Source organism: Buceros rhinoceros, unplaced genomic scaffold, assembly GCF_000710305.1.
Source record: "Buceros rhinoceros silvestris isolate BGI_N320 unplaced genomic scaffold, ASM71030v1 scaffold19690, whole genome shotgun sequence".
Lineage (NCBI taxonomy): Eukaryota > Metazoa > Chordata > Aves > Bucerotiformes > Bucerotidae > Buceros > Buceros rhinoceros.
Window position 1 is genome coordinate 36230 of NW_010388128.1, and position 12871 is coordinate 49100.

General features: G+C 44.1%; 1 protein-coding gene across 1 annotated transcript in view; it reads left to right on the plus strand.

Moving 5' to 3' along the window:
• ADPRHL1 (ADP-ribosylhydrolase like 1) overlaps positions 1-11155 on the plus strand; it is a gene marked incomplete at its 3' end in the record, with an annotated part of 15139 nt that extends 3984 nt beyond the window's left edge. Inside the window, exons 2-4 of the mRNA XM_010145044.1 lie at positions 1606-1770; positions 8429-8554; positions 11015-11155. Of these exons, the coding sequence (XP_010143346.1) occupies positions 1606-1770; positions 8429-8554; positions 11015-11155 (432 nt within the window). The remainder of the gene's footprint in view (positions 1-1605; positions 1771-8428; positions 8555-11014) is intronic.
• Positions 11156-12871: the final 1716 nt, after the last annotated feature.

Genomic DNA, 12871 nt, shown 5'->3' on the forward strand with positions numbered 1-12871 from the left:
AAGAGCATCATCGAAAACAGGGCAACTACCCCTACACTATGGAAAGTCTTTTCCTCTCTGACTTAAACATAGGTTTAAAAAAAATAAGGGTTCATTTCTAAAGAAAGAACCTGTCCTATCAACTTGACAAGTGAGACAGCAACTTGGCTCCAGGTGTGGGAACTGTGGTGGACCTGGGCAGCTGGGAGGTGCTGAAACACAGGAACTCTGACTACAGGGACAATGCTTCTGCAGAAGATGCCAGGTGGTAAATCCTGCTCCCGGCTCCCATCCAGATAAACTGACACCCCATTCCTAAATGTGGAAAGAGTTGGCAGCTTTGAAGTATCTTTTTCCTGTAGGCTTCTAAGTGGGATGGCCAGTGCAACTGGTAGGGTATTTTTTTATATGAAAGGAGGAGTAACTTATTTTCACCCTGAATCTTCTTTATTCACTTGTCTGCAAAACTCGTACTTTCAAGTGGCTCTGGCTTACAGGGCTCCAGACTTTCTCTTGAATTAAAACTCTTCTTTGTATTTCAAGCAATCACTATCTTTGACAAAATTAAGATATTTTTAGAACTTCCCCTGCTGTGTCATTCAATCCGTGCATCAAAACAAGTATTAAATGTTGTTTCTCTAAGTACATAGAAAAGATATAAATGGACAAATCCCAATGGCCTCCTCAGTTCCCACCGATCCACAGCTGTAATAGATGCCAGTGGAAGCTTTTCCTTGGCAAGAGCCAAGTGCAGGGACCTTCAAGCCCAACACCATGCAACGGCAGCCAAGAGAAGGCGCTGTACTGAAGAAACTCTGTGTGTTTAACAGGGGGAATGTTCCCCCTTAGGGAAGATGGCAGGCCTTGGTAAGAATAATCAATAAACAGTTATCGTGTGTGAACTTACCCCAGAAATAAATTTATCTGCTGGAAATACTACAGACTGTAAGGATTCACTGCTCTTACTGGTCTTTACACTCATTTTTATAAAAGCTCACTGTTCCGGTCACTGTCCTCACATAAGATATTGGGATACCTGCGTGGAAGTTCTACGTATTTTAGACAAACTAAATATAAAATACAGATTAAAAGAGAAATGATATTAAATGCTTTTGCATTTAATCATGCATATCTTGTTTTAATGATTCAGGGTAATTTCAAAAAACGAGGTTTATTTTTAAATAGGATTCGTGTCTGCAAATGACTGCAAAAGGCGCACACTGAGCCAGGCACAGCTGGCTTCATGCACACACCCAGTCCTCATGGCAGCAATGCACTCATCTTACAGTTAGACACCTCTGTAAATACTTCACACCACAGTCTAAAAAAAGCCCCTGAGCAGCTACTGTTGATAAACAGAACGCGTTCATCTTTCCAATTAATGTAATTAAAAGTGGAAAGGAAAGCAGGAAAGAATGAGAACAGAGAGATGAGACTGTCCTCTCTCCAGCCCCGTCTCATGGTGTGTAAAAATGTGTTGACATTGGCACCAGAAACATGACTTGGGGTATTGGAAGCGGGAACAGGAATGTTTCTTAAATGCGTAGTGAGTTTGCTTGATTGTTTTCAGTGCTCTCTTGCTCTTCCGCCTTCACACAGCAATCTTCTCTTCCCTCCTCTGAGCAGATTACTGGTGTTTAGAAGACCTGTACCGGGAGCTGGTAAAACGCTATGTGGATGCTGTTGAGAATCTCTCAGGGAGGCGGCCAGACCCCGCTACAATTGAAGGCTGCAGGGAATTAAAGCCAGACAACCACCTTCTCGCCTGGCACACACCGTTCAATGAGAAGGGTATGGTATCGCCCTCCGTTTACAGATGCTGGCTTGAAAAATGCATGCTTCCAGTGTTTGTGGCTATCTGAAAATTGTTTCCTTTTTCCCTCTGACATCAAAGGCTACCACCCCTGAAATGTTTCCATGTTTGCCTGAGGATGGCAAGAGACCTGCCAGGAATTCCTTCTGTAGGGCACTATGTCCTCTCGTAAATGGACCCTTCCCTCTTTAACAGCTATTTAAAGAGACTTTGTTCTTGGCTCTGTGCCTCAGGATCCAGACCTTTGTCCTTAAGTTTAACGGTTATTTTAAGAAATATTTTTCTGCCATTTTTTTGTTTAAACATTTGGAGTCTTGGATCTTTTCAGTGATGGCAGATCTGAAGCAAAAAGGTGAAAGCCTGTAAATTGCTCTAAGCACCAGTGTGTCCACAGGGGGAAAAACAGAGACTTTTCTCCATGTGGATGCCTGCTAACAATGATGACTCTTTTTCTGATAATCCCTAATATTCCTAGCCCTGTTTCCCTACCCATGACCCTCTCTTCCTTTCTCTTTATGATAATTTAATTTTCTGATGAATTGAATTTCTACTTCAGGTTAAACGACATGCATGCAGCTATGGGCACTCACACACACACGTATACCCATACAGTGCAATTAATCTTGAAAGCCGGTAGAGACACCACCATGTTATCAGAGGAGGTAGACCAAGGCAGCCACAAGACGATGGCAGCTCACACAGACATTGCCCTGTGTTGGTGAGACGCGCTACCACTGCAGGCAGCACATATCGGTACTGCTCAACAGCATATTGATGCAGCTTCATGGCAAAGGCCCAGTGGCACAATGCCGTGGCTATTTCTGGGTCTCTGCAGCCAGTTTTCTCTGACACAAAAAGCATCTTTCACTCAGCCTGCACTTCTCACAACAGCTGCTGGGAGGGAAAAGAATCCCTCCCCATGTATTCTGCCCACCCTGCTATTAGCCAGGCAGAACTGAGAGAGTGCCCCTGAGAGAGTGCCTTTTTCTGAAAGCAAAAGAACCAGTAATCTGAGGTGGAGATGTTCAACCTATAGTGAGATCTGACACTGCTATGGACGTAATTAACTTATTAATTTAATTTTCACAAATTTCTTCTCAAGGCAAAAACACTTGATGGACATTGAATGCCTAGAATTCACCTGCCACCTCTTATCTTAGGTAATTCGGCATTGTTTATATGATAGTCCTCCGCACAAAGTCTTGTGGGTGTAGTTAGCACACTGAGAAGTCAAACTGCCCTGTGTGCCTCTTTGCCACCTCATGCCGTGCTCATTGCCACACTCATTGCAGAAGTTCCTGGATTATGTCAAAGGCTGGTGAGATTCCTGTGACCACCAGACCTTCCCAAGGTTGTCTAATACCTTCTCTTTTAAGAACTTCTTTCCAGTTTATGATGTTGAATAAGCTCAAGGCTAAAATTTTCGTGGTTAAGTATTTGCCTCAGTGTGTCTGTCAGCCTTTCTTTAAAGTTTTGATGCAGATGAGTCTGCATCAGATGAGTCTGTTTTGAAACGCGGTAAAAATGTTTTGTTCCATTTCCAAATCCTCAAATTGTTCAGAAAAGAATTGCTGATGATTGAGAGCTGGAACCAAAAACTGAGTAAGAGAATATCCCTTAAGCCAGAGACGTGCCTTCAGAACCACTAAGTCCTGCACAGGGGTCGGGGCGATTTTGAGCGAAATACAACCTGGGCAATGAGTGGACTGAAAGCAGCCCTGCGAAGGAGGACTTGGGGGTATTAGTGGATGAAGGACTGAATATGAGCGAGTAACTTGCGTTCACAGCCCAGAAGGCCAACCAGAGCCTGGTTTTTGGCTGCATCAAAAGATCATGAGCCATCAGGTGGAGGGAGCTGATTCTGCTGCTCTACTCCACTCTAGTGAGCCCCCACCTGGAGAACTCTGTCCAGCTCTGGAGCCCTCAGCACAGCAAAGACATGGACCTGTAGGAGTGGGTGCAGAGGAAGGGCACAAAGATGATGTGGGGGTTGGAACACCTCCCTCTATGAGACAGGCTGAGAGAGGTGAGGTTGTTTAGGCCAGAGAAGAGAAGGCTCTTGGGAGACCTTATAGGAGCCTTCCATTTCTTAAAGGGGGCCTTCGGAGAAGATGGGGAGGGATTATTTATCAGGGTATGTGTTGGTAGGACGAGGGATAATGTTTTTAAAGTGAAGGAGGGTAGATGTAGATTGGATCTTCTTTGGAAGAAATTCTTTACTGTGAGGGTGGTGAGATGCTGGAACAGGTTGCCCGGAGAAGCTGTGGATGCCCCCTCATGGAAAAGTTCAAGGCCAGGTTGGACGGGGCTTTGAGCAACCTGGTCTAGTGTAAGGTGTCCCTGGCCATGGCAGGGGGCTTAGAACCAGATGATATTTAAAGGCCCTTGCAACTCAAACCATTCTACAATTCTATGATTCTATGAAATAGCAGCTTGGCTCTGTGTATTTCAGGCTGAGGCTTCAGCATCTGAGTAGGTCTTTATTTGCAGCTACTAGAGCAGCTGCTGAGCTTCCTAGCAGCATTTTAGAACAGTGCCTTTGTGCTGGTATCATTGGTAGAGGAGCTTGAGAAAAAAGCGTGAGTTAAATGTAGAAAGTTGGGAAGCAAAAATGAAGAGAAGGATAAGCACAGACCAACAGGAGATAAAACGTGCCAGGCTCTAAGTTCTCATGCAGAACAGTCTGTAGTCACAAAAGACACATCCTCTTCAGGGTTTAGCAGCCGTTAAGGTGGTCTTTGTTATTCTGTAGGTGCAGGGTGAAGAAAAGCACAGTAAGGTATTACATACTAAAAGAGAATAATGTCATGCATGAATTAAAATGATGGAATAAGAAAATATCAACACAGCCTTTGAGACAAGAAGTGACACCTCGAAATCCTATTAAAAAGCTCATGAAGTAGCCAAGAAACAGGAGGGAAAAGGAGATGCTGTGAAGACAGTCTGTTAGAATTTCCATAAGACTCTCAGCAAGGTCCCTCACCAAAGGCACTAAGTGATGAGGCACTAAGTTGCTACAGATTCTCCTGAGGATAGACAACTGGTAAAAAGATAGTGAATGAAGAGCAGGAGACTGCAGCCTGTCTTCTCCATAGAGAAGGAGGTAGGTGCGTTTGACCTCTTGTTTTTCAACATATCCACAAAATATCTGGAAATGCCAGGGCATAGTGGGTCAGCAAAGTCAAAGATGGTATGATGCAGAGTTGTGGAAGATGCTTACATCGATGAATAACCGTGTGGCACAGTAGCAGAACCAAATGCAATGCAGATAAATGGAAAAAAGACACGTGGGAGGGAGGGAGAAATCCTAATTTTACATACATAGCTGCAGTTGCTGATTCAGTTACCGTTCAGGAAATGGATCATGGATCATGGAGCTACAGTAGTTCTGCAAGAACATCACTTCAGTGCTCAGGAAGAGCCAGAAAGCAAAGAGACTAATAGAAATGGTAAATGAACAGACAACAAAACACAAAATATGTTTGCACCACTGTCTAAAGTCATAGCTGATGTTTCTTGATTACTAAATATAATCCTGTCCCTTCCTCCCCTACAAAAGGATGTAAGAGAACTGGAAATGATGTGAGGAAGGATGGCTGGATTAGTAAAAAAATGCTTCCATAGGCTGTGATGTCTGAGACAGTACAATAGAAAGCTGTAAAGTCATAGATAACTTGGAGAACATGAATAGGGACAGAGAAAACTCACTGTCTCCTTCAGCACAGGAATCAGGGACTTCCAATGAAACCAGAAGGTCATGAGTTAAAAGCAAACGAAAGGAAGGTTTTCTTCACACAACACTGAATTAAGCATTTTCCAATGCCAATTTGCAGATGCTGCAGTTTGTGTGAGTTCAGAAAAGAGCCGGGCAAATTTACCCAAGGGATATCCTTCAAGGGTTATTAAGCAGAAAGATGAATAGCCAGCTGCCTCCTCAATCAGAGAGACAAATTATCAGCAGCTTAGTTAGTACGAAGGGGTAGCATCATCATCCTTTTCTTTTACTCTTTCTTAAGTATCCTCTCCATTGGTCACTGTCAGACATGATAAGTTAGACTGACCTTTGGTCTGATCGTGAAGGACAGTCCTTATGCTCTTACACATGTGTCTCACCTGTTGCTTGGACTAGCCTCACTGTCCCTTGCTTCATTGATTCATTTGGTAGATTGAGACATGGGAGCTAACAGCGGCTAATCCCCTGAAGCCCTGTCTAGGTTTAATGTTACTCCATGTGATGGAATTTTTTGTTACCAAGTTTGCTTGCCTAATTCTGTAGAAGGTTTTAATATAACTTTCTAGACTGGAGGAGCACAATGAAATTGCAGAGACAAGCTCCTTCCAACCAGCAGCCACATTACTGACTGCACAGGTAGTGCATCCTCCACTTTGGATATACTGGGAGATGTTATTTAATTAGCAACTCTGTGTAGCGCAACACCCTCCCCTCTTGGACAATCAGCATGGATTGTGTCCTTTAGAGGAACCAGGATTGCAGAGTGAAGAGGACTTTTATCTGCTGCTCAGTGGCAGCAAATGCTTTAGTGAAGAGTTTTGTCTTGCAAGCAGGGCAAGGTATGTTCTCCCAGTTAAACTGACTGGTACGCTGGAAGACTGGATTTCTTTCCTACCCCTTACTTATTGTTTCTACGTGATTTGTGGGATAGGCAGACAGGTTTATCCGCTCCTGGGTCCTTAATAACCAGGCATTGCAGCTGCAGCATAGGTGAGGCACAGGAGCAGGCACACCATTTACAGGACAAGTATCTAGCCTTTTTATCAGGAGCAGTGGCCAAAGTTGTTCTGGAGAGGTCCCCTTTCACAATTATTGGGAAGGTTATCAAGGGATGAAGAAGCAAGCTCTGAGCTTGCGGGGAATAAAATGTTTTTTTGCAAAGCCTTTCATGTCACATTTATCAGGTGTTTTGAAGAGTTTTGAACTCTTTTTTTGCAAGCAAAAATTGCGCATTAGACTCAGAGGAGGAAAGAAAGAAATGTCTTCAGCTAACCTAATTAGATCACCTAACCAGGGCTCTCACTCAGGCTACCTTCTCTCTGGGAAGAAGAGGTCTTCTCTCAAGAGAGAAATTCAGATCCTAGGTGGTCTGTATTGCTCTTGGAGATGCCAATGGGTGGCTTATGGTAGTTTGGCTCATGCTTGAAGTAAATCTTCCTGCCACCCCCACTACCACACTTTGATCACACTCATGATCTTAGGACTCCTGAGCTGGAGCTGCTAGGGATGACACTAAATGGCAAACTGTGCTCTGCACCTACAGTGGACACAGCCCAGGGGAGCAGCTGAAGGCTCTTCTCAAGAGAGGTGACTAAGAGTCCTGAGTCTGGTCCCTTGGCATCTGCTGCTTCAATTCACTCCGGCCATGATTTGCTCCTGATATGCCACCATACCACTAACGGAGATAGACCCTTTCTCCACACTGCCTATCTGGGAAAGACAGGAAGACTGTGCTCCTAATACAGGTTCCACAGAGGCTAAAATTAGGTGGCATAAATCTGCCCCTTATCTTCCAGGGACCAAGTAGAGAAATGCTGGTTGCTCCCAGCTATGCCCAAGGTCACTGGGAAGTGTGATTGAGCAAAGGCAGTGCTGAAAAATGCCAAGTACTTTGAAAAATAGAACCTGTCCACTGCAGGGTGGGTGCCTGCAATGAGTTAATGCTTTTTTTGGGCATTGGCTCAGCAGCTGCAAAGAGGAGATAATCACCTCCCTGGTTCCTTGTGAAGATAAGCTCATTAAAACTTCTGTGGGATCCTGATATTACTATGATAAGTACTGCAGAGAAAACCATTAGTAAATTTAACTCCCCGTTCAGTGAAGTGTTTAAAAGTTGAACACCTGGGATCATGCACTCGATGCTAAGGATTAAAAGAAGTTCTGAATTAGCTATTCAATAAATAAACTCCATGCTTCACAAGGCAGAAATTCCCAAGACAAAGCTCAGTAAGCACAGGCTGCACCCTGAGTGTGCACACAAGCACCAGTTTCAAGTCACGCAGGAAACCTCAGTTCTGACATCATTGCCTAACTTTGGAGGATTTGGCTCCATAGCCTTTAGTTTCTTTTTGGACACACTAATTTTGTACGTAGCAGAAAGTATTTTGTGAACTACTTCTGCAGCTCTCTGGGATGAAACACCTCTTAAAATTGTAAGATCGGCTGTGATACTCGTATAAAGTGTTTTAATCATGTGCTTTCAGCAGACTACTAAAATAAGGGCGTAGTAAAAGGGTATCTGTTTCTCAAACTTCTTTTTCTAGTGCTGTCATCTGAAGCAAGCAAAACAGCGGTGTCAGCCAAGAATGAGTAAAGATGGCACGAGAGTGTGAATCAAACAAGTGCCGTAAACAAGAGAGCACAGGGCTCTCTTGCTATGCTCTTCGTAGCACTGGAATATTCCTGTAAAACCAGAACGACTGCTTAGAAGCAAAATAACTTGCAAGAAACTTTCAAAACTTGTAACTCACTGTGCATGCTGATTTCCCGTTCTCTGGGGAGTTCCCACACATGAGTTGAATTAACAAAAAGTGCTTGCGAAATGTGCTTGTTTCACATTTTATCAGCGTAATTGTGTATCATTAGCATCCTTTTAAATACTTGGCATTATCTTTTCACTTTAGGTTCTGGATTTGGAGCATCCACAAAAGCCATGTGTTTAGGGATGCGATACTGGAAGCCAGAAAGGCTGGAGTCCCTTATTGAAGTGAGCATTGAATGCGGACGAATGACTCATAACCATCCGACAGGTAATGTCCGCTGACATACCGCGCGCTGGAGTCCCTAAGGCCGCTTTTCACTGCTGCAGGGACTAATGGGCTCTTGTGAATTCACCTGGTTAAACTGCTTCTACTTTGCAGACTCCAAGGCCTTGGTTTGAATTTTGCTTGGATAGTATATAAATGTGTATATTACTTGTAAATGTTTATACATTTTCTTGTATATTGTGCAGATGGCATCCTCAAGCTGGAAGTTTTCTCTCCTAAAATCCCAATAATTGAACGCAACTTGTCTTGCATATACATATTCATGTCACATGCCCTGACCAAATTTTGGTATTCATGTACCTCCAGATGACTCCTCACTGTTACCATGCAAGCTTATGGTTTGGAGGATAAAACCATTTTTCTCTTGACAAGTTTTGTCATATCCAATCATTGTAGGTAAAGGTAGAAAGCTAAAATATCTATCTCCACATATTTTAGGACACAATCTGAAATATTCACCAAAGAAAACAAAAATAAGTGGATTTAATGTTGTTCAGGTCTGTCATTCTGATAATTTTATGCTACATAAGTGTCATCCTGTCTGCTTTAAACAGTAAAGACCAAAACGAATGGTGACATGTTCAGCACGCTCAGTGCTCAAAAGCAGTCAGAAAAGCCATGAGGATGGCATAAAATCAGAGGAAAATAATTCAAAACAAAGCAGAAAATACCATGAAGCCAATATATAAAGTCCCTGGTGCATTAGCAGTAAGGAGATTGCTTGCAGTTCTGGGTCTCCCACCTCAGAAAGGACTCCGCTAGACACAGAAAATGGATGAGATGCAAGGAGCATCCGAGCCGTTAAACACTGTGCACTCAAGGAAAAATTGCAAAGGAGTTTCCAGCTGGGAAAAGAGATGCATGCAGCATGGCAGGGAGGCAGGGAGGAGACGGGTGGAGGGGCCACAGTGGACCTCACTACCATCCTGAAAGGTGCCAGGGAAATGTCAGTTGTGATTCTCATAACACAAAGATGGGGAAAACCCAACTGACATGTCAGACAGGACTGAAACAGACAGACAAAGGAAATACTTTGCTGTGTCGTGCACTGTTAAGACCCAGACCTCACTGCTACAGGCAGCTGCAAAGTCCACAGGTATGCCTAGGTTCGTAAGGGATCAGGCAAGTGGACCAGAAAGGCTGTTGCTGTTAAAAGCAATCAAGCTGAGTAATTAAAATTAATTAAACCAATTAAAATTAAAACAAGCTGGTCCAGAGGCTCTGAGGAGCAGAGAAGACAAGCCAATTGGACTCACTGTGTACTGGCACTATTTGCAGAGCCAGAAATCTTATCTGGGACTTGCTTTCTTCCCAGTGAGGAGCAAGAAGTTACATGGGTATGTACCTGAGTCACAGCCTTTTTCAGGATCAATTCCCCGTTCCAGTGCAAGCTCCTCCACGGGCTGCATACAGAACTTGTCTCCACTGGTAATCTCTGAGGACTGCAAGGGCTCCTCTTGTCCTCTCACCACAGGCCAAAGGGAAATCGGCTGCACCAGAGTGTCTCCCTGACCCCTTCCTCACTGACCTGGGTGTCCTCACGGGTTATCTCTCTCTCTGTCCTACTCTTCTCCAAAACAAAAGAGAGTTCCCAAAATAAAAGACACTTACTTAACGGGTTTTGACTCTTAAGTATATTGATCACGAAGGTGGTGACTGGCCAGACGGGGGCTGGGGGGGGGACTTGGACCCAGGGGAGCTTTCTTGAAGCTTCTTACAGGGGCCATATCAGCAGCTCCTCCCCCACTAGCAAAACCCCGCCAGACACAAACCCAACACAGTTTTGTTGCCTTTGACGGAACGCCAAGAGTGCAAGCAAATACAAGAAACAAGCCTCTCTGTTCCTGACATCATGGAAACGTTGAGTGCCTGTTGAGAGAAAGTTCATCTTAAGCATACTCATATCCAAAGTGGAAGACCTATCTAGGCAGGCAGACAGCATGTCTTACTTGGACGATCTCTTCTTTCCTGTAAGAAGATGTAGACTTGTCCCCTTAGAATAAAATAAGCCAGAAATAGTGCTGGATCTAAGCACCGCGGCCCTTGGGCTGGATGACTCTGTAAGCAAAGGGATACAGCTTGTAATTGAATCACTTTGCACAAGTCAATTATTTCATGTGACTTCGATTAGAAGATTTTCAGTATTGCATTAGTGGATTATGTTTATTCTTGACACCTACCTCAATTTCTGTCACATTACACCACTGAGAACAGAAGCTCCCTTCTATGTGAAATAAGTTGTAAACCAACGGGCACCATGGGGTAGCCAAGAATATCAACATGCCACGAGCCAGCCTGCAAACAGACAGAGATAGGTTATGTAAATTCATTAACCTACATGACAGCCGTGAGGCATTCCGCTGATGATTTTATGAGGGATGTGACAAGGGTGGTACAAGCACAGACCGTGCATTGGTAATCGTTGTTATCTATGAATTACAGGCTTTCTAGGGTCGCTATGCACAGCTCTCTTTGTGGCGTTCGCAGTACAAGGGAAACCCCTTGCACAGTGGGGAAGAGATATGATGAAGATTGTGCCGATGGCTGAAGAATACTGTAAGAAGACCATTCGCCACATGGCAGGTAACATGTCTGTATCAAAAGAGTTATTTTCTTAAAACTGTGTTCAGCTAGAAAGACACCGAAGAAATGTTACTCCTCAGTCCTTCCTTTGGCTGCTTTTCGTCTCTCCCGTCTCCACAGGCTGTCCTCCTGCTTTCTCTGCTCAGCTGTAAGCTCCTCGCAGGTGGTGCCACCTTCTTCTACTGTCTGTTACTTTGCCTGTATTGGAGGCAAAAATACAAAAAGAAATAGCAACGATAATGCCCCACTGCAGTTTTATTTTTAGGAAATCTTCAAAGATTACTGGGCAGGGGGGAGGGAGGAAATTATATTTAGCAGGTTATTAGGCAAACTCACTGCTGAGATATTAATTATTCAGCTCCCTTCTATCAATTAGCAGGAAAAGGTTCACCTGCAGACACCTCCTGACCACGAATCAGCTTCCACCACAAATTCAGCTTTGACTTGTTGCTTTTCTGAACAAATACTTAAGATACAACATGTTGTACCATTGTTTTAAAACAACTGAGAGTAACACAACTACTGAACTTGATATTGCTACTTCACTAATGTATGTGATCTTTAGGGTAAAGGTATTTTAATCCTCCCTTGCCAGGGAGTGACGTGTTTGTAACAGTGAGACCCGCTGTGAAGAGACGAGTATCATTACATGAAAACATCGAGGAAAGAGGGTTTTCTGTTAATCTCAGGGGATGGTTGTTGAGAAAGATTGAATTCAAGAGAAATCTTTACCCAAGAACACTCAGAAAAGATTTACCCGGGAAGGGAAGCTGCCACTTTAAATTCTGAAAGGAGCACCCAGGGGCCTTTCTGAAAGACCCTGCATTTTCATTTCTGACTAATCGCGCACCAGGATTATTTTAGCCGAGACCTATGAGGAGCAGGTGCAGGATTAGTGTGATCGAGCTCCTCTCTGAATGGCTTTGCAGCAGGTGCCCTGTCACTCCACCCCAGCAGGACCTCTTGCTGTGGAGGTATGCATGTTGGACTCCTGAGGCATGCTCTCCGGCTAGCAGCCGTATTGTTGAGCTTCATCCTATTTTGGTAGCTGGAAAAGTCTCCTGCATTAAAGTTAAGCTCCTTGACTAGTGAGATGGCACCGCAAGGAAACCCTGCCAGGCAAAGTCCTCCAGTTTTAGAAAACTCTTTTTTAGATAACACCCCACGGGGGTGTTGTCCCCCATGGATAAGAAGCACGGTGTTCAGTCACAGAGGGCTTGACTCGATACCCCTCTCTGACACTCAGTTGCGAGTACTTGCCAGATAGTCCCATGGACCCGAATGTGACTGTTGTCTCAGGCTGGACTCAGGGTTGGGGCAGAGCCTCACTAGGGCTGGTGGGGTGGGATTTCTGACCATCCTACAGGTTGTCCACTCAACCAAAATCTCCTGCAACTACTTGATCCCTTTTTTTCTGAGCCTGTGCATTGGAATAATCACACTTCCTTGCTTGTTGAGGTGCTACATAGAAAACATTCATCTTTGAGGCATTTGTGCTTTATGTTCGTGGGGGAAATAGGAACAAAAACACAAAGAGAGAAACCTGTCAGATCACCTGCATTTCTAAAAGCAGTCATGCACCCAGCAGATGGAGTGGGTGTCAGTGATTCACTTCAACCAACAACATTTTTTTATGCGACTTTTTTTCCTCGAGACGCTCTCCTTGGCCTGATGGCCATAAGTGCACTTTCACTTTGTTTTTCTAAACACTCCCCC